The sequence below is a fragment of the Ciona intestinalis genome, chromosome 12 (assembly GCF_000224145.3).
Source record: "Ciona intestinalis chromosome 12, KH, whole genome shotgun sequence".
Taxonomy (NCBI): domain Eukaryota; kingdom Metazoa; phylum Chordata; class Ascidiacea; order Phlebobranchia; family Cionidae; genus Ciona; species Ciona intestinalis.
This window is the reverse complement of record NC_020177.2, coordinates 1,366,958-1,394,245: the sequence shown is the minus strand read 5'-3', so window position 1 is coordinate 1,394,245 and position 27,288 is coordinate 1,366,958. Positions and strand designations below refer to the sequence as shown.

The 27,288-nt window shown below is 34.9% G+C and overlaps 1 protein-coding gene across 5 annotated transcripts in view; it reads left to right on the top strand.

Moving 5' to 3' along the window:
* Positions 1-25,489, top strand: part of LOC100183140 (myelin regulatory factor-like) — a 39,647-nt gene extending 14,158 nt beyond the window's left edge. For 2 of the 5 annotated variants that reach the window (XM_026837085.1, XM_009862103.3), the window contains exons 2-29: positions 7,647-7,719; positions 7,934-8,115; positions 8,336-8,432; positions 8,628-8,692; positions 8,993-9,208; positions 9,834-10,020; positions 10,276-10,397; positions 10,695-10,989; positions 11,278-11,371; positions 12,688-12,789; positions 14,331-14,407; positions 14,534-14,644; positions 15,046-15,214; positions 16,023-16,142; positions 16,647-16,758; positions 17,073-17,182; positions 17,896-18,050; positions 18,912-19,041; positions 19,465-19,559; positions 19,978-20,079; positions 21,042-21,154; positions 21,543-21,595; positions 21,986-22,151; positions 22,489-22,762; positions 22,962-23,075; positions 23,663-23,746; positions 24,055-24,238; positions 24,564-25,489. In XM_026837085.1, coding sequence (XP_026692886.1) covers positions 7,647-7,719; positions 7,934-8,115; positions 8,336-8,432; positions 8,628-8,692; positions 8,993-9,208; positions 9,834-10,020; positions 10,276-10,397; positions 10,695-10,989; positions 11,278-11,371; positions 12,688-12,789; positions 14,331-14,407; positions 14,534-14,644; positions 15,046-15,214; positions 16,023-16,142; positions 16,647-16,758; positions 17,073-17,182; positions 17,896-18,050; positions 18,912-19,041; positions 19,465-19,559; positions 19,978-20,079; positions 21,042-21,154; positions 21,543-21,595; positions 21,986-22,151; positions 22,489-22,762; positions 22,962-23,075; positions 23,663-23,746; positions 24,055-24,238; positions 24,564-24,725 — 3,764 coding nt within the window. In that variant the 3' untranslated portion in view covers positions 24,726-25,489. Of the gene's footprint in view, positions 1-661; positions 929-5,857; positions 6,049-7,646; positions 7,720-7,933; positions 8,116-8,335; positions 8,433-8,627; positions 8,693-8,992; positions 9,209-9,833; positions 10,021-10,275; positions 10,398-10,694; positions 10,990-11,277; positions 11,372-12,687; positions 12,790-14,330; positions 14,408-14,533; positions 14,645-15,045; positions 15,215-16,022; positions 16,143-16,646; positions 16,759-17,072; positions 17,183-17,895; positions 18,051-18,911; positions 19,042-19,464; positions 19,560-19,977; positions 20,080-20,224; positions 20,300-21,041; positions 21,155-21,542; positions 21,596-21,985; positions 22,152-22,488; positions 22,763-22,961; positions 23,076-23,662; positions 23,747-24,054; positions 24,239-24,563 lie in introns of those variants that run through there. The other 3 variants (XM_018814296.2, XM_026837084.1, XM_018814295.2) reach the window with 3 other exon arrangements.
* Positions 25,490-27,288: the final 1,799 nt, after the last annotated feature.

Below are 27,288 nucleotides of genomic sequence, written 5' to 3'. Positions count from 1 at the left end.
GGTGATGAGATGTTATCATTGTTATTTGATGAGTCTGGTGGTGTGACTACGGTTTTTCTCGTTGGCTGACTGTCTAGTAGGCTATACTACAGAAACCCTAATTTTTGAAGATTTCCCCTATGGCCTACTAAAGACCTTTGCAGGTCAGAGTTAAACGGTAGCAAAGAATAGCGGAAATGGTTACCACGCGAGGATATATAGTACGTTGGGGTTAGATAGGCCAACTTTTCATTCTATTTTCTCGTCCCATTTGGTAGTAAACAAAGAACATTCAAAGAATTATAAAACCGTATCGTCCCGACTCCTATAAATTGTTGTTAAAATGTTTAAAACACGATCAGAATAATTGGATCTTATGTGCAAAAAGTCTATGTGGATAAGAGACTAATAACACCATTTTTGGACAAAATGTTGATCTTATAAAATGCAATTCGTTTTGTTTTTTGTTTACTACATGTTTTGTAGCGCTTAATCCTGACTGTTGTTTAGTTACAAAAATCGCCCCATCTCATAAGCACTATAGATCATGGCCAGTTCAGGTAAACTATTAGAGTTCATTTGTCTTAACTCTTATGATTACAATACCTTTGAATAATTTGTTTAAAAAAACATGGTCGTTTTTATCTAAAGTTTTACAAAAGGAAGAAAGACTGACGCGCAACACCTCTAGTTGTGTCATTATGACGTCATAATACTGATGCACGTATAGACTTTCGTACAATCGCCTACGGCGAGATAGCAGTTACGTCATAAACGTCTAAGAATCGTTTCGAGACGAAAAAATCGCCGATTTATTCTGAGATGCGCGAAAGGGACGTTTCACTTTAAATTCTGGGTTTCGAGCGTTCATAACACAAAATGGAATCGTTGCCAGGAAATGCAGATGATTCTGCAAGCAGAAGAATCGTATGCAGAGTTTTAGGCGAAGGTTTGTTTAAATTTTTAACTGCTTTACGTTTTTTTTTATTTCTAGCATGCATGAGGATATAACATCACCAAAAATCGAAATTTTTGGATAAATTTTGGTTTGAAAAGTCTACGTTTATAAATTGTAAATCGTGTTATATTAAAAATATTTTTTAAAGGTAAATTTACGTTCCAACGATATTATTTGTTAAAACGTAGCGTATACTGCCAATTGTATAAAATACATATACGTGCTATAAAAAAACATAAGCACTTTAAAGAGATATTTGTTGATGTATACCGTGTCCGTACGTATATACATATTTATTCTTGTTTGTCTTTTTTTATAACTGCTGGATTACTGGGCAAATTTTGGGCTAAATTCCTAAACTAATACCGTGTTTTGCTTGAATAAGGTGTGTAACCAAACTCACTTTGCAACATTTGGCAGAAAAAAAAACAGGAACAAAACTGCGCGCTCATATAGTTTACCAGGTCAAACTTTGACTTCTAATTGAACTCTGTCTATTTAAATCACAGCCTATGTTGCGTCGTTGTTTATAGTAACGTGTTAGCGACACGATAGAGCAAATGAGATGTACATTCATACTCAACACGCTTTACTGGATTTGAAATAAAGGCAAACAAATTTCGAGGGTGACTTGGCGCTTCTTTTAATTACTTGTTTGACTTTTAATTAAAGAAGCTCGACATAGGAAAAATGAATTGGTAAAGTTATTCTTAGCCCGGACCCGCAAAACACACATGGGGAGCTTTTTTTGCTTTCATTTCTTGTTTAACATTATCCGGCTTGTGCTCACGTGCAACAACCGTGTGTAAACATAACTTGATAAGAAACTCAACAAAGAGGTCTCGTGGTGTGGCATGAACTTTACACCGGATTTTTCACACGTTTCGAGTTATTGGATTGTCGTTTGTTTAAAATGAAAAATATTAAAACTTAGATTTTAATATAGTACTGTTTTAGTGTTTCAATCAGCATTTCTTTATTAAATATTAAAAAGTTTTGGTAATATTTCCAATGCAGTATCATTTAGCAGGTTAAAATTAGAGGAGAAACGTTTTCATTCCTTTTTAAAATACGATTAAAAAATTATGGAATATTATGTTTTAATGGTATTCGTTTTTCCTCACAGTACCAAATAACATTTGTGTAGCCGCTTACCGCGTATGTAACTTTGTAGGTAATCATTTTTGTATTATTCATACAATGTACGGCTTTCAATTTAACCCCGAAGAAATTGTCATTTAAAAATTGTTGCGCTGTTTCAATTTATTTACATAGTACGTATTCGAAGCGTGACTTGCTTTCAATACAGACGCGTGCCTTTTGTTTCCCCACTAGCGCGATCAAGCGGACAGAACGCTTTCCCTTGAATAGCATTAATTAAACGGCGATGAACAAACAAAGAATTTCTTGCTTTGTATCAACAAAGACTGTACGCTTGTACCTTTTTGTTATTATTACACGTCTGATATAATGAATCAAATTTGAAGAAATACAGATGTTTTAGGCAGACGCTTTCCGTCAGTGATAGCTCGTACGCGTGCTCAAGGTGTATGAAACAGAACAGCCGTGTTACTGTCGTTGCCTTGCCACGTGAGAATAAATAGTTTAATTTATTCAATTAAATAGGTCGCAGATATTTTTTCTAGTTCAGAAATAAATGTTTAACGAAATTAATTATTTATTCAGGTTTTAATAAATATTTATACGCAGTAAACGAAAACCTATACATGCGATTACGAGTTTGCTAAAAAGGTTGAATGTAGTTTTGTTTACTATGCTCGCCAAATAAAATAGTTTTTATATGAAAACAAAAACGCAAAAAAATCGGATCGAAACGCGTTGTATTACTACTGTTTTATGTACATTGTTTTTTTTTTGTTTTTTTTTTAAATTTGTTTAGACGTGTTTTTTCGTATCGCTTATTTTTCGCATTTACGTTTTTTTTAGTATCTGTTTTTCTGCACATGATTCCGCTGTGGTCATACCACGGAAAAACAGCTGTAGATTTAAATATTTCGCGATATCACTTCGTTTTACTGATAGTTAGATAAGTTAGGGCGTGTGTGATTAGGCAGCTCTAAACCGTGGGAAAAATTGGTGATATTTTAAAAGATTTTATCGCATAAGGTTCGTTAAGTTTGTCGTTGCTTCGAAATGGTGGGAAGCGTGGGAAATACGACCTTAAAACGATTTTACGTTCGCCAAAAAAACCTCAAGGGTGTTTTTGGAAACAAACATGTTATTTGCTTCGTGAAGTCGGTTTTAAAAGACGGTCAGACGAAGATCCAAATCTTTACTGTGATAAACATCGGTTAAGTTATATTTTATTTAATACCTTAAATTAATGTAGGAATGAATGTAAATCGCTTTAACCTCGCGTGGCCGTGGCCCACCGTCGCTATAATGCGGTTGTTCTGTTTTCTACATAGGGTGCCCGTTTATTAGTTACCACGTATGTAACTTTGTGGGTGATCATTATTTTTGTTTTTTCTTTTTGTTTAAAAATTTGACTGACAATTATTGTAGACAAACCATAAAATCTTACTAATGCTAAAGTATAGTTAAGATTGTTTGAATCTAAGATCCTTAAAATGAAGAACGTCGTTCTTAAGGATGAAAGTTGCGATGTTCGATATATTGTTGGTAAGAGCAGCAAGCATTCAGTTTTATATCACTCTTAGTTTTATCTAACTTTCGAACACAATGCACAAGTGTTTATAGAGCTTGCATAACTCTACACGGGATATCGTCACACGTTTGCCAACCGTGCATATCAATGAGCTGTTACTTTAACGACCCAGTATAAACTTCTTTTGAAGATAAAAGCTTTTTTTGCCGAATTGACTGCGACTTCTGTTATGCGCGCAAAACAGTGTTGACTTACTGCAAAACGGTGGCACTATAAAGATATTGACAATTCCTCATAAAACCCATGCGGGTGTGCCAGGGAACTCGTAAGCGGGGCCATTGATCCTTTATTGGCAATTATACCTTGCAACCCTGCAGTTCGCAGCCTTGTTAAAACAGATGTGAGAAAGGCCCGATGACGTTGCAATAATGCATATTGACATAATACCCAGATTGATTAGGGTATACCATTAGAAAAATCTTGTCTGAACACGACCGTTCAAAACAGGTTAATTTTATGATACCCCAATTAATAAAATGCGACCTCAGCTGCAATAGCTGTCATGCAATAAAGTAAGGTCGTTAACTGGCATACTGCGGCGAAGTTATCCTCAATTGGCGCAAAGTTCGTCAACGGCCGACTGCAGTCTCGTTATCAACGCAAAGTGTTTGTCAGTGTCCAGGCCTTTTATAGGCCGTTATTTGGATATTGTCCCGTCTTCCCCAGCGTACTATATATAAAATAGCAGGTTGGGGTAAGATGGTTCGTGTTTTTATTCTCCTTAATCCTCCCATTTTGTAGTAAACGAAGAATATTTACTGAATTGTTCAACCGCTATGGCACGACTCTAAAAGTGCGTTGTTAATTGTTAAAACACAACCAAGAAGGTGATTTAGTGGCTAACGGTATCCATCTTACCCCACGNGGACTGCATGCTATTTTAAATAAGCCAAACTATTTTATGCTAAAAGTACCTGTTCCAGATTGAAAATAGTTTTCGCTGAAAGACTGTGGGCGTGTGTGGATTGATACACATGCGGATTAACGTGTCATAAATTACTTCAAACTTGTTTCACTAGAACTATGCCTCGTTTATTGACTGTATGACATAAGACAAATATATGCTTAAGTAATTGGTCGCATCATAGTTATGAAGGCCTGCCAGTTCATTAAGATTGTTTGAGATTATGCTTATCACTTGGACCTTGTATCCGATAAATGTTTACAAGGGATTTTCCGCTTGTACACCTGCCGTGATACCTTTTTATGTGAAGGTTGTTTATCATATATTATGGTGGGGGAGATTGCACAGCTTTTAATTCTATTTTCTCGTCCCATTTTGTAGAAATTAAAAAACCATTCAAAGTATTATAAAATCGTTTTTCCACGACTTCTCTAAACCGTTGTATTTGTTTCAAACACGATCAGGAATTTTGGATATTATATGCTAAAGGTGTCCCGTCTTCCCCCACTTTACTATATAACAACAGCCAATACAAAGCATAGATAAATGTAGGAGTAGACATTTATATTCTGCTGTAAAGTTGTTCAATTAAGTTAAAAAACTTATTTTACGCCGCTTTTAGTAATATAGACAATATCACCTGACTATTTCTCGTTATCTTTTAATTAATCACCATTTACGAGAGAACACACGTGGTTAAACATAGCGGTTATGAATATCATAATTCTTGTTCGCTGTGTTTGCACCCTATTTAACCGCCGCTTAAAATTATGTTTAACCAACAAAATATCATTAATATTGCTAAGCGAATATTAACAAAAATTACCACATTTTAAGCTATTTTATTTTTCTTAAAACCTAAAATGTAAAATTTATTTAAAACGGGAGTTATATTGGTTATGATACGGCGTAATTAAATTTGATCAAAGAGTTATAAAACACTTCAAGTGACTCACAGCGTTAACGATTGATAGTAAATACCTTTGCATTGTATGCTAACACATGCACAGTTTAAAACGACGCTGGTATTGCATGCGCACTCGTGTCTGGACGAGTCTGGCCTCGAAGTGTTTTCTTGTTTCAGCGTTAATCAAATAAATCTGCACATTTTGCATTAGCCGACGTGTTACAGTCGTAGTTTATTAACTAGATAGGCGGGCGTGTACATCATGTTTTATAAGAGTGAAGACGTACATAACAAACCAAAAATTTCGAATACAGAAACGAAGATCAGATTAATTAAACCAGCGAAGAAAAGCGTGTTAGCAGGAAAATGACATCCGTCGAAAACAAGCTACCAGTAAAACTATTTAAGGAGAAGTGTCAAATGAATGCGTGACGTTTTCGTATTCATATTTCTAGACCCGGCGTTTCGTTATATTTAGTTGGTAGTTCAGTTTCGATACAAAAGCTTCTGTAGAGTTTTGTTTAAATATAACTGAGCTATGGCAGCGGCGGCCGATGACGAAAGTGACTTAGAATTTATTTCCCCCAGCGTTCAAGAAATATTGAAAAACGGTAAGTTTTTCATGAAAAATTTAGTCAAGCGTAAAACGACAGGGTTAACTTAGAGCGAATAGATTTTACGGGGTGAGGAAAGATGGGACGCCTTTTCATTCTGTTTTCTCGTCCCATTTTGGTAGTAAACAAAGAACAATTAAAGAATTATAAAATCCTTACGACTTCCATGTACCGTTGTTAATTGTTTATAACACGATCAGGTATTTGAATATTATGTGCTAAATGTGTCTCATCTTCTCGCACCCCACAGTACTATACAAATGTATGGTAGCAGACCGTAACCTTGTTTTTCGTTAAATTTTGTTCATTTTTAACATGATTATTTTTAATTTAAAACTGACATTTCTGTTCCGGTTCGTTTTTTATCTTAACGGTGGAATCTAAATGCAATATTGACCACGAGTAAGATAAGTTGTGTATTGCCTTGTAGCAATATATTGTTCCGTCTTCGTGGTTTTTAAGGTTTAGCCATAAAAAGAATCTTTTTTATAAACACTTAAATTCCGCAGCTGGCGGGAGCTTAAGTAACCCATGTGTCAATCAACACGTCAGATTAAACACGTTAAGCTCTGGTTTAGATGTTTGCATAGGCATCTATATCGCGCAGTGATTAGCGTAGAACAATATGCTTATCGGTGCTACGGTGCGAAATTTCGATTCCGCAGGTTTTTGTTTGTCGTCCACTTATACACACGCGTGTTTCTCCGAACACAAGTATTTTGAAATAGTTGATACCTTGGGGCATTTTATTTTGTACCTTTTAGAAATATTTCGCAACGGTTTTAAATCGTGAGTTATACACAATAAAATCGTTAGCGGTTGCACACGAGGCTACTGTACATTGTGTATCTATAGGTGCTGTCCAACATATATCCATATATGTTAAACAAATACAATGCTGTTCGGGTAATGGGCCAATTTTTGCCTAAATCCGAAGACCCTATAGTCGTATAGCGTATCTCGCTGAAGGTACTCACCTATATAGAATAAAATATTATGAAAGTATAAAAATCGCACTACCTAAAAAAAGGGGGAAGGGAAGAGTGGGTTACAATTCAAAGACTTTTTGAACTGCTCAACCAATACGAAAACAAAATGATTGACAATAATTTAACAAACTAAGTATAATATGACTTCAATTTAAAATGGGGGGACACAAACAACTTTTATTTGGTCCTTTAAAGAACAAAAAACTAATTACAATGTACATGTCAGCAACAACATTTTTCTTTCAACAAACAAAAACTATGCAATGTATTTACCGTGTGGCTTATAGTACTGGTTTAACGCAATATGGCAGAATAGTGAAAGCTGTCTAAGGCTTATAATTACAAATAACCGCTATGGAATGGACGTGAACTTTTCAACTAGTAATTCAGCAAGTACAGTTGTAATTAGAGCTTTGGTCGGAAAGTGAAACGTCAAACATGTAACATACCAGCTTCCTGTGTCGAAACAAAGCTGTTTATGACGTCACTGAGTCAGTATCGGCGCCAAATACTTTCAAATTTTAAAATCCTTATTGCAGCACGAATTAAACCCTTTTTGAGCAATATTTGTTTAAATATACACGCTAAAACTTTTTTGTTTTATAGATGGCGAAAGCTTACAGTTCGACACGGATATCTCGGATTTAGCAGACTTTATTACAAAAAGCGAGAGCGAGCTGTAAGTAGATGCTTTTATTTGGCACTTTTACCCAAGTAGTTTTAACCCCAAACGTGTTTTTTAGCCGTTTAACCCATAATTTCCTTTTCTTCATTGTTTTAAATGATCTGATTTTCGCTACTTTATTCGAATAGAAAAAACACAAATCATATAATGTTTTGCAGACATTATGTTTTACCAAAAAAGAAAAAAAATAAGTAAAAAACTTTTGTAGACCGCTGGAGATTATACAACCTGGAATCGACTCCCCGCCACATAACCTTTGTGACGTCATACACCAGTTACACGGTGATCAGCAACAACAAGACCAACAGCAAAAAGTACAACTACAACAACAGAAAGGAGACAACCAACAATTTTCGAGACAAAATTCTGTCCAGCAAACGGGCCTAAACGGTAAAGAACAAGAGTTAATGTAATTTATTAAAATTTACTTATTTTTATGTAATTTATCGCATTCAAGTTGTTTTTTATAATTTTTTTTAAGCTTTATGCAATTTATCACCTTTTGCGTAAAAAGTGCACCAATACAACGAACCGATATTTTTGTGTTAGACTAACAGAGCTTCCAAAACCTTATAAAATGAATTTATTTCAGTAAAATTTAATTTCACAGGTGTGTATCAACAAGGAATTGATTTTAGACGAATTCAGCATCAAAATTCAAGCACAGTTCCAATACAACACAGAAAAAGCGACCAATATCACAACGGGTGCTTATACTGAATAAAATTATGCAAAAAGAACAAAAAAAATAATAAAACATACGAGTATATGCTTGTAATTTTTTGAATTATTTCTTGATTATTTTTTAAAAATTTTAATATCTTATTATTTAGTTTATTAACTATTTATACATACTATTAGTGCTTTGTGCAATATGTCAACTTATAAATGTATATCGCTAGGTGTCTTCCTGAGTCCCCGCCTGATTCAGGTTCCGAGCCATATTCGCCGCCTCAAAACGGAAAAGGTAAAATAGATATTTATTCGATATTTTTAATGAATTTAAATTTATTATCACGTAAAAAGCAGTCGTTATAACACTGGTGTTTTGTTGCATAAAGCTCCGGTCTGTTTACGAGTTAATAACTTTGTTGGAGATTATTTTGGTTGTTTTTTATCCCTTTCAAAAGTATGACAGACAGCTTAGACAACCAACTGCCTTTAAGTGTTTTGCCCAAGGACACATTTTATTTTCGTTACAGTACCGTATTTGAAGAGCTAAATTTTGTTTTATTATGGTCTATATAATGTACTGTTCATATTTCAGTCACTGTAGGAAGTCGTTTTCCGTTGCCGGCACAATTCCAGCCAGAAAATCAAGTCCACCATAACTCGCCTACAGGCCAAAAGGAACACGTTCGAGGCCCGGGCAGTTCACCAAGTTACGAGCAAAACGCAAGAGTTCCCCAGCAAACTGGGTTCGTGAACAGAATGAGTAACGATGGAAATGTAATTATGATACCCAGTGGAATCACATATAACAGTAAGTTAGAAAAGACAAAAATGTTATTACTTTCAACCTATACGATCAAAAAAATAGAACCATCTTAAAAACTATTTTCATTTAAAAAAAACTTTATTTGTTGCTTTTTTAAGAAGTAACTTTGTCACCACTAAATATGGTTTTGGTTTTTAAGTAGTAACGTTTAAAACGAAAATCATATTATATATATAGGAGCCGTCATGTTTGTATTAAAACTGACCAGAAAAACCATGTTTTATGTACCTACTTTATTTCTTATGATGCTTGAAATGAGTTTCACATAAATCTGTTTTCGTGTAATCACACTGAACTAACAAAACAAGGTTTAAATGCCTTCACCGACGCCTAGTTACCTTCTGCCCCGTCGCAAAGTACAATGCATTAAATGTTTAAGCTGTTATACCATTTACATAACCTTATGTATGCATACATGATCTGGCAGTCGCATTAAGTCAACATATTTTATCGGTGTAGTTATCGCGTACATACTTAACTTGTATCAATACGCGCTGCACATATGCGTAATAAAACTGACATTAATTTGGGTCACCTAACTAGATAGCGGTTTACTTAATTTGTTCGTGACGCCCTAACGACTGTTTTATCGCTGACAATTTATTTTTAGACAGCAGTGCTGATTTGCAGTACATGAACCAAATACCACATTCTGGGACAACATTTTCGGATTTAGAAAGTGGGACTTATTACTTGGAGAATGGGCCAAAAACTTTAAGCAGTTTGAGTCCTGGCTCCAGTAGTTCCGACGGGTCAGTGCACAGCAGTTTGCCAATGAACATGGGATACTCACACAGGTAACACATGATATACTTTTAACAAAAAGTTTACAACTGTTGTAGTCTGCTGTACATGTAAATCCCAAACTGCTGGCCTGTCAAAAAATGTTTCCAGAACTATATAACCGTATTATCACGACTTCCATATAGACCGTTGTTAATTGTTACGATTGGAAAATATGGTATAATAAGCCATAACGGTATCCATCTTACCCTATGGTTCTTTATGGGAAATAAAAGTTTTTTTTTACTAGTACAATCATTTTTCTACAGCGGGCCAGCTAAAAAGAGAAAACATTCTGACGGTCCTAACAGCAGCGTAGAGCAACTAAACGTAGCGTTACTAAACCAAAAGTACAGACACTTGGTGCAACAATCTATAAAGCAAGAACCCGGTACGTCAGATAAAGTGGAATATTTTTAAGTTAATTACTAGCATTTTGGTATATACACGTATTGGAGTAGGGTGGGGGAAGATGGGACACCTTTTCATTATATTTTCTCGTCACATTTGGTAGTAAACAAAAAACATTGAAAGAATTATAAAACCGTATCCTCACGACTCCCATGAACTATAATTGTTAATTGTTTAAAATACGATCTGGAAGTTTTTTAGTTTGGATATTATCCCTCACAGTAATATATGTTCTTACGCGCTTATTCACGCGTATTATTCAAACATTTTTTTACAGGTATGCCTTCGCCGAACAACTCCGACAGCAGGCGAGGCGCTTATTTTAACGACGCATACGAAATGACAGAGACCGGTTCAATCCCGGTTCGCATGTCATTACCCGCGCATAGCCTTCCATTAAGCGGCCCAACAAGACTGACTGAGCCAATACATGAAATACACCAGGACCGACCGGCGACCAACGTTTCGCCTTCACATTATAATGACTCGAGCAACGCCTACCAAGTTATTAAATGGTCGCCGTTCATCCGGGACAGCTGGTGCTGTCTATGCGATCAAACAGGAAAAGAATTGTAAGTTCACTCCAACCCAGTGATCACTAATTGATTGTCCAAATTACCTGCCACAAAAAAATCACCTAACAAATTAACATACTTGGTAACTCGTAAGCTGGCACGTGGTGTATGAAACAGAACACCCGTATTTAACGACTGTCGTTTTCCGGCCACGCGAGGATAAATTCATTTAAGTTTTAATCATTCTTTGTTGCGCAGTTTCACATTTATTTGGTTTAACCCTTTAACCGCCAGGGTCGAGTGTACTTGCTTTGAGACTAATTTTATTTTTAAAACTGTTTTTAGGCAGCCTGTGTCGTACCGTGTGGACGCGGATAAAGGCTTTAATTTTGCTGTAGCCGACGACACGTTTGTTTGCCAGAAAAAGAATCACTTTCAAGTTAGTAAAAGTTTTTATCTATTTTTATGAATTGCCAAAACCACTTTTAAAGATGATAATTTTTTATATGTTAACCTTTATGTGCTATTGAAATAAGGTCCTTCTCATAGACCCCAGATATATAGACCATTTCCCTTACACTTATGTACGTCGGTTATGCACATTGTTTGCCCTGAGGGAAAATATTGTGACATGTTAGTTCACAATAACCACCTTGTACGTCGGTTATGACATCACAGAACGTGATATGAGGTAATGAACATAATAAGCGCCACCAGTTTCCGGTTTCGACATAGATACATTAAGATACGAACTTCCAAAAATCCTATCTACCAATCGGGTTGGAGAAAGGCGTTAAAATATGTGATGCGACAAATTCTGCCTAATAATAGACTCTGTACTTTTACACCACCGCAGCGAGCATGCGGGGTTGGTATAAATAAATAGAGTGACAGCTCTGGCATTAGAGAACTTACCTTGTACTAAAAAATATTTTTTTTAATGAGAAAATTAAGCAAAAAAAGGTTACTTTATCAAAAATTTAAGCAAAAAAAAAGGTTACTTTATCAAAAACTTACCAAACTTGTTTTTTGTTGTATATTTTGTCCTGAACCGCGGAGTATTAAATATTATTCAAAAAATAAACACACCCATTTCTTTGCTTGTTTTTTTGATAACTGTACCCCACCCTCCAAAATAACGAAGACAGCAACAACAAATAAAATCTCTTAGCAGAGGGATTAAAATTCTTGAAGTTCATTTTGAGCTGACTTGACATTTTGCTTTCAACCCAAAACACACACACCTTTTACCACAAATTGATTAAATTTAAGTTTTAACATTTTTGTATACCCATTTTTTTCTTTCAAATGCACTTTAATTTGTTTTAAATTAAATGAAACTCAATATGAGTTAACTTATACTGTATTATAGATTTAGCAGCCACACTTTTATTTGCCACTTTTACTCAAGTAGTTTTTACCCTTGAGTTTTAACGACTTTGTTTTTGCTGCTTTTCTTTTTCTTCGCTGTTTTAAATAATCTGATTTTCGTTACTGTATTCGAAGAGACAAATAAAAAAAGGTTACAGTACTGTAGGGTAAGATGGGACACATAAAAAATAGTAAGACAACGTTCTATGAAAGAGAATATACGGTTTTATAATTATTTAAATCTTTTTTGTTTACTACTAAATGGGACGATAGAATAGATACCAAAGGTGTCCCATCTTTCCCTACCCTACCATACGTTATTTACAACATTTTTATAAGATTATCAATATTATGCACTTTATATTTATTTTATGTCATTTTCAGGTAACGGTCCATATTGGCGTAGTAGGACACCCATGTTATATTAAAACTGAGGAAGGAATAAAACAGATTGAGGCTTTCTTCATTAACTTGTACGGAGTAAAAGTAAGGACACTTATCATACAATTGCTTACTAAGATATTTTTTCAATTTTAAAAGTAAAAATTTTATAAAAACATATTTTTTGCAGCGGTAAATTTGTGCAAATTGCGAAATATTTTTTGCGTCTTTTAGAAAATTTAACAAAATTAAAAAGCATTGTTTCAAGGGGCGTTTCCGCTGCAATAAATGTCACGCGCGAGAAATAATTTACTACATGACTGTACATTAAAAACACATGCAGCACTCAACAACACTTGTTGTTTTCGGTGTTAAGATGATTAAATGACGTTTATTGCAAGCTTAGGTGTGTGGCATTTAAACACACACGTTCTTATCACAACGCAACAAAACAAGCTTCAATATTAGTTGACCGAATGACAGGGCAGGTTTATGGGCACCCAACTAAAGCTATCGTGTATATTTGCTTACGGTGCAGCACATGCAGGCTGTACTTTATAATGCAAACAAGTTAAATGCCTTATGCAAGGTCGCGAGACAAAGTGATCGGTCAAATGTACGAATGTAACTTACATGGGATGAAATGAACGACAATCGTTAAACACGGGTGTTCTGTTTCATACACCTCGTCCAGCTTACGTGTTAACATGTTATTACTTTGTGGGTGATTATTTTTAGGATATATATTTTTTTCTGTGTGGCTGACAATTTTAGACAACCTATTAATGGCCACTGGGTAAAAGCAATTTCCGTTAAGTGTCTGCCCAATCACACATACGCCTACAATGGTAGCAGCGACGAGCCTTGAACCCATGTTTTGATAAATATTGGTGTAAACTTCCGATTTACTTACCAACTTGCTCACGCTACACTTTACTCAGAAAAAAAAAAGATGCCTAATGTATTGTTGCAGTATATCGTGAAACATTTTGAATTCTCATATTTACCACAGTTTGATAAATATCACTTAATCTTATGGTTTAGGTTTCCTAGTAAACTTAATTTCCCCCTATTTACCGCAAAATAGTGGGCGTGGCAAAATTACCCCTTTTATAAAGTGCAGGTTACTGAAAGGGCACGTTTAACGTAACTTGCTATTGCGGTTTTAATTATAAACTGGACCGTGAGCAATGACGTTGCAATCTTTGTATACAGCTATATTAGCACGTTCTATGCCTACACAGTTAACAGCACAATATATAGTAGGGTGGGGAAAGATGGAACACATTTTTATTATAATTTTTTATCCCATTTAGTAGTAAACAAGGAACATTCAAAGATTTATAAACCGTATTCTTCCAACTTCCATGGATCGTTTGCTAATTGTTTTTAACACGATCGGGATATTTTGATATTATATAGGTATGTGCTAAAGTGGTCCCGTCTTCTCCCATCCAACTATATTTTTAGTACAAAAGTCGGCAATACATTTGACGTTGTAACATTACAACAATTTTTGTTGTTTTAATAAACTTGAATTCGTTTTCGTAACCTAAAAGCGTTTTTATAAAGCCCTGATTTAAGTAACCTATTTTACGAATTTATACAAATAATTTTTTCACAAAAATATTTTTTTCGTTTTTTAGTACGAAAGTCAAAACCAGACGATAGCGATCGAACAGTCACAATCTGATCGGAGTAAAAAAGCTTTTCATCCAGTAAAGTAAGCTTTCTAAAATATTGAAATTTTATAACTCTGAAGTCGTTTTAACTTACACAAAGCTAATGGCCTTCGCTATCGTTATCGAAAACATAAAAAAATGTTATTTTAATACGAAATTTTTTTCAGAGTGGATTTACCTGGTGATCAAGTTACTAAAGTCACGATAGGCCGTCTGCACTTCAGTGAAACGACGACGAACAATATGCGCAAAAAGGGACGACCGAACCCTGATCAACGGTATGTGTTTCACCAGCAATACCGGTAGAACACGTTATAACTTGCCAAGTTTTTGCACCGAAATATCCTGTAGTCTAAGGTTTCGTCTGCAACTGATGAAATGGCAGCCTTTGATATAAAATGATGTTATTATTGGGTTTAACATTGTTATGTTTTGCCTTAGGGTTTGTCTATTGAGAAAACATAAATGTTATGTTGTAAAAACTCGATTTTATAAAAAGCATACATGTTTTTTTAGTAATTTTTGTTTATTAAAATAGTTGTATGACTTGTATCATATTCTTTATGCCTAATAGCAACAGTTTAAAAAGAAACACATGTGTAACTGGGAAAATGTTCAAACTATTTTTTAAATGAATATGTGTTAAAAATCTGACCAAAAAATTTATTTTGTATTTTAGATACTTCATGGCAATAGTGGCACTTCATGCGCAGTCGGGCGGTAAAAGTTACCCCGTGTGCGCAGCGGGCACAGAAAAAATTATTGTCCGAGCTTCGAACCCGGGACAATTTGACCAAGACGATATACAGTGGCAACGAAGCCAGATACCGGATGCTATTTTCCACCAGGTAATATGGGTTTGGGTATAATACTGTGGGGACAATCCATCAGGTAATATGGGTTTGGGTATAATACTGTGGGGACAAATGGATACCGTTAACACATACTATTTGTAAGCAGACATCATATAATTAATACTCTGGAGTTTCCAAATGGTATGGTTTATAGTATTGTGGGTTTGTATGGATACCGATAGCACATACAACTTCATATTTCAAAATCATGTTTTTAACAATTAACAGCGGTATTTTAGAATCGTACAATTATAAAACTCTTTGTTTACTACCAAGTGGGTCGAAAAACGAGTTAGAAAATATAAACCATCTTACCTCAACCTACTTTATTTACTCACAGAAACTATTATTATGTTTTATTATTTATTCTATATACGCCAGAGAATCTAAGAATTAGGTCGCGTCTTAACACTTAAATACGATGTTTTTAATACGTTTTATAGATAAGGTACCCCTACCAGAACTGATTTGGGATACAGGTATTTTTTTTATAAAAGAGAGCAACCAAAATACCTTTATTTATAACCGCATATAACGCTTGTATTTCGAAAAGAAAATGGCGTTAACAGATTTACCGGAAATGAAAATTGCAAAATCACATATCATAAACCATACGTCGACGTAGAACCTCACCCATATAAAATAGGTTCATTATAAAAAACGGTTCCTCATTGACTAATTTCGTCTCGAAAATTGCTACATGCCGGGGCAAAATAATCCAGTAATTTAGTTTAATTAACAACTATTTAGTATTAAGTTGTATTTACTCCAATAAATGTTTAATAAAGATAATTTTCTGCAGGGCCGAGTTGGAATAAATTACGATCATCCAGACGAAGCATTAGTTGTTCATGGAAATATAAAAGTTACAGGGCATATTATGCAGCCTTCCGATCGACGGGCAAAGGAAGCGATCGAAGAGGTGCGAATGAAATGACATGTTTTAATTAATAAATAAATGTGACTTACTCACCCTCGCTTTGCGAGGCAACGACAGTCGTTATAACACAGGTGTTTTGTTTCATACACGTTGTGCCCGCTTACGAGTTACCAAGTATATGTAACTTTGTGGGTAATTCATTTTTTTGGATGACTATTTAGACTTTAGACAACTCATAAAGGACCACTATGTTGAAGCAATTTCCGTTAATTGTCTCACCCTATACCTATAGGCTAGAACACATACCAAAAATGGTAGCAATTCTAAATTCGTAAACTAACCAGTTTTCCACGCACCGAACGTTATAACTTTTTCACCATTATAACTTTAACTTTAAAGTTATAAATCATATCTGTTTGTGATTACTGGTTTTGAATTCCGTTTTCCTGCACCCCCACGCCACTAATAACAATACGACACACAAGATAATTGCGACAGAAACAAGCCAGTCATTTGAAATCAACTAACGTGTTATTAATTATATAGGTTGACTCAAGGGACCAATTGCGCAACGTGCAAAATATTCGGATATGTAGATACCGGTATTCACCCGAATACGCTATGTACGCTGGTATTGATTCGAACAGAGAAGAGACAGGTATATATTTTGCGTGAATTGATATTTGTATAGAATGTATATAGTAAGTGGGGTAAGATGGGACACTTTTCATTCTATTTTCTCGTCCTAAACACAGAACATTCAAAGAATTTTAAAACTGTGTGCTCACGATTCCTATAGACTGTTGTTTAAAACACGATCAGGATATTTTGATATTATGTGCTAAGGGTGTCCCATTTTCCCCACCTTATTATATATACTACCTCTTGTTTTTTTTAATAACAATTTTTTTCATGTTTTAAAATCGTTTTTCTAACCTTAACTTTTTTTTTCTAATATCATTTTTCCCGTAGGTGTAATCGCTCAAGAATTTGCTGGCGTTTTACCCGAAGCAGTTCGTGACACGGGAGAAGTGAGATTGGCTAATGGGGAAACCATCAACAACTTTTTAGTTGTAGATAAGGTAATGTTACGCTGTGTAAAACATATAAGTTCCGTAATTAATAGATCGCCTTTCAAATAAAGTGCGACGCGGTGTAGAATTTGGGATAACGGTATAGGATATATGGATAAAACGTTGAGTAATATACGTTTAAATTATTACACCATGCACGGTGAAGTAATGAATCAACTCGGGCCTAAATATCAGGTCCCATGGCGTGCCTTAATAGGATTTCACTCTTATGAATAGTATGGCAGTTTATACGAAATTTAGAAGTAAAATCTCGGTCCTAAGCAGCAAATTTAAAATCTTGGCAGAAAACCGCTAATTTAAAATCTTGGCCCAAAGCCGCAAATATAAAATGCCGGCCTAATCTGCCTTTTTATAATTGTTAAACCATAGTATCCCAAAACGTTAAATTGGGTACTATAGTCTAAAACCTTAAACCTTAATATAAGCTTAACCCACAACTTTTATATTTTTACCGAGTCCAATCCTGTGTATAGTACTGTGGGGTAAAATGGACACTTTTAGCAGAAACTATTCAAATTTCTTGATCATGTTTCAAACAATTATCAACTGTCTATAGAATACGGTTTTATAATTCTTTGACTGTTCTTTATTTACTAACAAATTGGGGTAAAATAAGAGTTATAAGGTGTCCCATCTTTCCCCACCCTACTATATATCGATATGTACAAAAGGTTTTTGGATTGAATTTTTTACTCTTACAGGATCGACTTTACATGGAAAACGTCGGCGCAGTAAAAGAACTCTGCAAACTGACTGGCAACTTTGAAGAACGAATCGATGAATTGGAAAAACTGAACAAAAAGTTAACACAGCTTCGAAAATATGACAGTATTCGGTCAAATGGAAGTGTAGTGAGGTAAATATGTGTGTTCTGTTTTATGTTGGTGAGGTCCTACAGTATGGCACGCCATTGGGCGTGAAATTTGGGCCAGAGTTGTGTTATTACCCTAACATTGTATAATTTGCATATGCACATTTTACTATTTATGATTGAGGTCTTTTAACATGACATAACATAGGACCTGGGATTTAGGCCAGAGTTAGCCCATTATCCTGATACCCAGGGTATGTGCTACAACTCATTAGTAACCACTAGTTTGGAAAAATTCCAAAGGATATTCGTATTGGTATCGGACTCTGAACCATTCGGTTATAAAATACAAACGTCAAACCACTAAGCCACGGCGCCGCCAAAATGTTTGTATAAACCATGTTTTCTTTGCTGAAGAATTTAAACACAGCAAAATATTTTGTGTCAACATAGTTACGGTTAAAGCTGTGAAATTTATACGATTATGATAATATCTTTGACCTATATACGAAGCGGACATTATAAAGGGTAGATAAAATTTATGCAGAATGTCGAAACGTTGGACATTTAAGACCACAATTGCAAAAACAACTGTATATATATAATTAATGAGGTTCCTATGTTTGACAACTTTTAGAGAAAACTTGTTTTTTTAAAAAAAATGTCATCTTTTAATAAATGCTTTAAATGCTAAAAAAAATTAATAAATGATGAAAACTGTGACAATAAACAGTAAATATAATGTTCGCTCCCTTTTATTACAGCGATATAAATCAATGAGATTTTCTATATGTTTGACAACTTTTAGCTCATACCTGTTTTTTAACAATGTTAACCAAGATTTTAATAACTGCTAAAAACGTGGCAATAAATAATAAATATAATGTTCATTACATTAAATTACAGCGGATTTACAAGTCGGTCTACAACACCGGGTGTAAGCAGGCAAGGCAGCGCAAGAGCAACCGGCAAAGCAAATCCAAAGTCAAACAGTAGAAGTAGCAGTTCTTCACGTGATCAACGCAGTGGGCGAAAAGTAAGTTTCAAAGCAGTTTATTACTTTATTTTACTATGGGCTAAGATGGGATATCGTTAGCACCGAAAACGCCATTTCTTGATCGTGTTTTGAACAATTAACAACGCGTTTTTACAGTCGTGGGGCTATGGCTATATAATTATTTGAAGTTTTTTGTTTGTGAATTAATAGGACGAAAAAATATATAAAAACGCCCCATCTTACCCACCACACTATATAGTAATTTATAGGGTGTGGCGGTCACACCTTTTACTTAAAAAGTTTTATATATATCTCTGATTTATTCATAAGTGTCTTAAAAGGGCTATCGTTTTACCGTAACCTCCGTAATTTTGCATTTTTATACTATATGCTGATCTTCTTTACCGTAATCAAAAAGAAATGAAAAAGTTATTCATTTGTTTATGATGCTTTATTTTCCAGGCAAGGCCCCCTCCTCCCGTCCAACAACAAGGGTGTATGAGCCATCGTTGTGTGCAGGCAATGGTCATACTGCTGGTTATCGTAATGGCATTTAGGTGATTATCTATACTTTATGTAATTATAGTAGGGTGGGGGAAGACAGGACACCTTTAGCACATGTTACTCAAATATTCTGATCGTGTTTTAAACAATTAATAACGGCATATGGGAGTCGTAATGGGACGAAAAAGTGGAATGAAAAGGTGTCCTATCTTTCCCCCACCCTACTATATTATAAATATACTATAGGCTTTTTTTGAAAAAACAGGTTTATTTTTGTGTGGTAATGGGCCAAATCTGGCTTAAATTCTCGACAGGCACCTCACCCACATCGTATATATAGTTTGTTTGTTTGTTTTAATTTTCTTAATGTAAAACAATTGGCTATTAATGATATACCATACAAAGAAAAACTAATTCTGTATACTAAGAAAAACTAATTCTGTTTATTTACAACTAGCCCTATTTTTACAGCGTTGTTGGAATGTCAACAATATATATTGTGTCTATGTCTAAAAACAAATCAACGGATAATTCAAATTGTGAAAACTGTCGAGCAGACCAACTCTCATCCGGGTAAAAACGCAACTTAGCTGTGGGGTTTAGGGTGTTTTAAAATAACTTAGCTGCATTAATGCATGGCTACTAAACTAATATGAATTTTTTGCATGATTTTTTTTCGGTGACTTTTCAACGCTGTTCTGTGGTGGTGATATTGTAGTGTGATTTCTATGGCTACATTGTACATTCTGGAATTAAAGTCGCATAAAGGGCATGACCAAACGGATGGACCGGGGTAAGACAGCGTATTACTTGGTTTGAACGAATTAATGAATGAATGAATGAATGAATGTGATTTACTTTTAAGGCAAGGTCATTCGTTATAACACGGGTGTTCTGTTTCAAATACACCTTATGTTCGCTTACGTATTAACAGGTATATAACCTGTTTATACTTGCATGACGAGGCAAGAACAGTCGTTATAACGCGGGTGTTCTGTTTCACACACCTTATGTCAGCTAACGAGTTACCACGCTTGAAACGTTGTGGGTGACTGTATTTGTGTTTAAAATTTGGACGACGCATTACTGGCCACTGGGTTGGAGCGTTTTTATCAACATTGTATCATGCAAAACTACCGTAACAGAAATGCGATCAAAACTTGCGATCTTTCTATGTAACTTTTTGCATGTTTAATTTTCAGGTGTTTTTTTGCTCTTCGTATACCTGTAGCATAGCATGAACATTGCAGTTGGCATGAAATAACGCTCGACTTTAAACGTTATAAGCCTTTATGGTTGGGGATAATGGGACATCTTTTTATTATATTTTTTCATCCCATTTGGTAGTAAAAAATGAACATTCAAAAGAATTATAAAGACTGTATATCCTCACGACTCCAAAAACCGTTGCTGATTGGGTAAACACAATGACGATAATATGAGCTAAAGGTGTCCCATCTTACCCCACAGGACCATTGCATGTATTTTTAAAATTTGATTTTTTTAAATTTTAACTTAACCTATTTTAAATGCAGACCAATAAACAGTGAACCAACTCAAGTTAACATAAGCTCGTCGTACGACAGTACATCTTCACCGACTACGCCTTATTTCCACACTACTTCGTCTACCGTATCTTTAGTAACAGGTAAGTGTCTATAAGAGCATATTGTATAGCCGTATATACCAGCGCCATGGCAGTGGTTAGCCTGATTACTTTTGGGACTTATAGGTTAAAACTTCCAGGCCTGACAATGCCGCTTTTGTGGTCGTACATGTGTTATTGGGTATGACACTTAACAGCAATTGCTTCAACCCAGTGGTCTCTTATAGGTTGTCTAAACTGTCGGCAATACACAAAAAAATATTTACGCACAAAAAAGTTACATACGTGGTAACTCTGTAAGCGGACACGAGGTGTATGAAAGAGAACACACGTATCATAACGACTGTCGTTGCCGCCCCGCATGAGAATAAATAAGTTACATTTATTCATTCATTCATTTATTCATATTATATTAACTTATAATACACAGGACCTCCAATCGATTATTGTCCGCCAACAGACCCAGACTGCGTCCCCCAAGCTGTAAGTATACATCACATAATTAATACTCTGGAATTTCTAAACGTAATGTCATATAGTACTGTAGTAGGGTAAGATGAAAACCACCTGAAACCTATAGCTCCTTATCGTGCTTTGAATATTTAACAACGCTCTAAGAGTCGTGAAAATACGGTTCCATGTTATAAATATGCCTTGTTACTGCCAAATCGGACGATAAAGAAGAAGGAAAACGTTCCATCTTACCCCATCCCATGAAAAATCGTTCCATCTTCCCCCACCCTATCATATATAAACTTTTACGTAATAATAATCTAAGCCATCTTACCCCATCCTATGGAAAATCGTTACATCTTCCCCCACCTTATCATATATAAATGTTTACGTAATAATCTAACTGTTACGTCACAATAGGAGTTCTGCTGTACAAACGCGCCCGCTGGTACACCAATCGACCATTCAGTTTGCTTTCGAGATCTTTACATTGGACCCGTGGAAGCGAACAACTTCGACCCAGAAGGACCAGAAGAAATAGTACCAACACCCCCGTTATCAGGCCACAAAATACCAAGCCCTAGAGGTGAGTTATAAAAGGGTTTTAAGCTTTAATACAGTTGCATGGAGTATTGCACTAAGGTTGGGGTATATCCCGATCGTGTTTTAAATAATTCTATGAAAGTCGTGGGGTTACAGTTTTATAATTATTTGATTGTGCTTGGTTTACTGCCAAATAGGGTAAGAAAATATAATCATTACCCTGCTAAATTTAATGGCAATGTTTTCGTTTTATTTTATCGTCCCATTTAATGATAAATAAAGAATATTTACAGAAAAAAATAATTTTTTTTCATTCATTTATTATCATACAAAATATGTTTTTTAAAACAAACTTAGCAACGCAAGTTATTTTTTTGCAGATGCGAACCCCCGTTGGAGGGGAATTAAAGGACCCTATCACAGCCACGTTAACAATGAAATTAACAGCGCTGAGTTTGAGCCAAGATTTCCGTCCGGTAATCCGAAAATTGGAATTGCATCTTACCCCGAAGTTGAACCGAAAAATAATGTTGACGTAGTCAAAGAAATACGTCATATCCCGGAAGTGAGAATGACGGATCCGATAATTGACCCAGAGGAAGGTAGCGACGACGGGGAAGTACCCATTCAGAGAGTGGTGCACAAGATAAATAAGTAAGAAGAAAGCATAAATTGCCACCCACACATTTAACCACCCACAAAGATACATTTGTTTTCCTAACACTTAAGTGAGCACAAGGTGTATGAAACAAAACACCCGTGTTATAACGACTGTTATTTTTCCGCCACGCAAGGATAAGGAAGTTACAATATTTATATTACAAACAAATTTCTAATACATTTAACTCTACAGGCGACAAACTAGCACAAATGTAAACAGTGCACCAATGGTACCAAATATAAAGCTGGTCGAACCAAATGTTACTTTGAAAGATGCTTCACCTCCGCTTACACCGTACGCAAATTGGTAAGTGCTATATTTTTTCTCTTAGGTACCGTACAATTTTAAGTCTTAGGTACCATATAATTTTAACCCAAGACAATTAAAATGCAAAAAAATGTTGACAACTTTAGGTAAAAAAAACACTATAGAGATATCACTAAACTAAAGGGTAGAAAAGTGGGTAAAATCAAATTTCTATTTTGTTAAATACCTTGTAAATTTAAAGGTTAAGTTTTAGCGATGTTGGTAACTTGTTTTGAAAGGCCCAGTGTTACACTTCATACATCCATGGTCAGTTGTAATTGGTGCAACAGCTACGCTTTTTTAACCAAGCTCTTTTCGTATTATCTATAGCGTGTTTTAACAAATGTCAATTTGCTTTTGATAACGTTGTTTTATTAGTATTATATTCGTTATCGTTTTCAAAGTGATAAAAAATAAATATGTAATATGATAGCCGAAATATATGACACAAATTTACAAAAATATAATGTGTTTTTGGCACCGAAAATTAACTCAATTTAAATATTTAAGTGTTATTTTTTTATTACGAAAATGTAGTGTGTTAAATTTAATTACCGAAAATAATTTCTTGTTTTATTCTATTACAGCGAGTTCTTGTACCAGAATTACACCTTTAACGTACCCGTGTCGCCTCATACACCACCTGCTGTACCAATAACGCTACAATTTAAGTAAGTGGAAACTGTTTTACGGTATATGTATTATATGGGTGTATATAGTAGGGTTGGGAGACGGGACACCTTCAGCACATTACCCAAATACCCTGATCGTGTTTTAAACAATTAACAACGGTCTATGAGAGTCTTGAAAATACGGTTTTATAATTCTTTGAATGTTCTTTGTTTACTAATAAATGGGACAGGAAATAAAAATAGGTGTCTCAAGACTCTCAAACTAATAAAAAAAACTTATAAAAACCCATTTCATAACGACGAGGATAAACAAGTTTTATCCATTCATTTATTTCTTACTTTTTCAGCATGGTTACTCCCAATACAGTGATAATGTGCAGCTTAAACACAAAGAGTGAATGTCCAGACAGCAACGCTGAGCAAGATACAGGCGTTCACCAATACCAACAAGTAAAAGGAAAGAAAAAAGCAAACTTTCAACTGTACTTCACCAACTATGTCGTTGCTGATTACGTCTTTAGAGTTACTTCTGTAAGTACTATATGCCAACGTATTACATATGATGCAAAAACAATTTTTTTATATGTTTTGCAAAATAAAAATAAACGATTTTTAATTTGTTTTAAACCAAATAAGTACAATCATATGCCAAGTCATTACTTGAATTTTTTGGTGGGTTTCAAATAGATTTACCAATACAAGTCTGGACGACTTGAAATAGAAACTTTTAGTAACTGAAAAACACGTATTAGTTTTATATTTTTTTTAACGAATTTAACTAATACCTACAACGGGTTTAACAAACTTTTTATACAATCTAAAAAAAAAATTACCAATGCGTTTTTGTCATTTTTAGAGCACCGAAGAGCCCTCTACAATATGCGAAGCCTCGAATGCAGATGCCGGTTTCTTATACACCGAGTTCGGTTTCCATTTCTACCGGACATGTAGCACCGCGTTGCCGCCGATTGGCGACATCGATGACATGGAAGGCGGCATGCCAGACTATGGATTGTAAACCACCACCAATGGTTCAACACCATACGGAACTTTAATAAGAAAGTGCTGGCCGCGGGGTTGCAGCAAAGAGAGTTGACCAAGGTCGACCAATGAGACGTCGATAAACGTATTTCGTCACGACTGACTGCACGTCAACAACTTTTTTCGGCTCTGTGACGTCATTATCGGTGATTTTTTTTCCTAAGAATTTTTTTCTGCGAACAATTATTTTGCGAGACAAAATATTGGAGACGCCGCAATTTGGCGGCGTTTATTTTACTGCCTTTTGATAAAAACAAAACAAGAATCAAAACTTAAACAGCGAATTTGCACCGTAGGCACGTGAGACATTTTTTACCAATACAACAGTCAGGTCACATATTTACATTTGTACATTATGCAGTTTAATACAAAACTATATAGGCCGGTTAAGTGCAATATAACTTAAGCGAAAATTACAAGTTTAATTTTCCTATAACCCCTTTTTCTTATTATTTTCTGATCTACAACTGACAGCCAGTAGCGAGAACGGTTGCTAATTACAATTTCCGTATTTTACTTTTTAGAATTTATGATCAACTGTACAGTATTTTCGCTACCATTCATGATTGTATATCGTATTGATTAAATTGCCACAGTTTTAACGGTGCCTTATATTGTGTAATATACGACCAGCTATCGTTATAACTATTCTATCAAATATTCCATGCCGTTCAGAATCACTTGCGTGCCTTTTTGTTTATTTTGTTAAAAGTATAAAAATAAAAATGTCATGTACAGAAGCTTTTTGCGTGTTACACTACAATCGGAATTCTAAAACATAACGATTATAGTAGTTTAGAAATAGAAGCACACAACATGCATAACAAGGTTAACAGTTGTTACTCAGAATTTATTTTACTAAGGTACAAGCATGTATGCATGCTTTTATTATACCAAAAGCTATGGGTTCGAGGCTCGACACTGCCATTGTAGGCGTATGTATCCTTGGGTAAGACACTTAACGGAAATTACTTCAACACAGCAATAGTCCCTTAAGGGTTGTTTAGAAACAAAACTTTTACCACGTATGTAACTTCGTGGATGGGATTATACTGTAAATGGCCGTACAATTAATACACCACATAAATAAGTGACTACTGGATTGGAGCAAACTCTTAAGAGTCTTACCCATAATTCAAACATTATATAATAACACTAACAATAGAACAAAACTTACTTATTTGACCTGCAGAATCATTGCACCCAAGATTGCACCAAAACACAGCCTGCCACTATAAACGTACCATATGCTTTCAATCGGCATTGCCTTATACAGAATACAGGTAAACGTTTAAACTTTTCTTACGTTCTGGCGTCACGATATAGAGTGAGCCATAAACTGATCTAATCTTTACTGTCTATAACTTAATTATGGTTCATATACCAGATACAAAGCTTTAAACTTCTGTTTAACAGTGCATACGTTGTGAATTATAGTTCTGTAAAACACAAAATACATGCAAATGAATTGTGTAAGTTACATACAGTAGGATGGGGGAAGATGGGACACCTTTTCATTCTATTTTCCCGTCCTGTTTGGTAGTTAACAAAGAACATTCAAATAGTTATAAAACCTTATCCTCATGACCTCCATAGACCGTTGTTAATTGTTTAAAACACGATCAGAATGTTTGGATATAATGTGCTAGACCTGTCCCATCTTCCCCCACAGTACTATAACTTAAATATACAGACGATTTTTAGATATAACAGTTACCATTTTTTAGATATAACAGTTACCATAACATAATTAGGTTATCGTATCTGCTGATGATTTTATGCCGCATTGATAAATAGGTCTTAAATTAGTTAAACTAAAAATATAAAAAAAAAGATCTGCACGTCTTAAACAAAATGCCAGCACTAAATTTCCAATCAAACTGAACAGCTCTAACTGAGCAGTAAAAACATCTAAAATATCAAGTCTGTACAGCAAGCACTTCTTATCGTTTAGACTGCAAAACTACAATGGAGTAATAAAGAATTTGCAGCGCGTAATTAAAAAAAAACGCTGGACTGAAAATTTTAGAACCTGTCAAAGCGTGGAAGAAGAGAAAGAAAGAGAAAAATCCGTTGCTCCTAAGAGTAACATGTGAGCACGATTGGAAGAAAAGGAAAAAGAGAAAACTTTGTTAGTGATTGCAATATATTTTATTTTAACTGTGTAAAGTAATAAACCAGTACGGTAGGCTACAACCTATGGCCTATACGAAAACTGTAAAAGTGCAACCAATAAAAGTTTTCTTTATTTAAAGAACACAACGGTTTTGGGATGTTTCGTAATTTTGTGACATTATGATAGTTTTAATCAACGTGGTTTTATTCACTAAAACAGCCCTGTTGTACAGTGTGTCAATAAACGATACTTAAATGTATCTATACATTTATTTATTTGTCGCTACGTTTTATCAGCAGTGCAATACATTGAATGTGACTTTTTGATGCTGTATACATTTTAAAAGCATTTACACCACGAAATAATTATCGAATATATAACACAATAAAACTCATATATACAGTAACTCACTATAAATTACCAA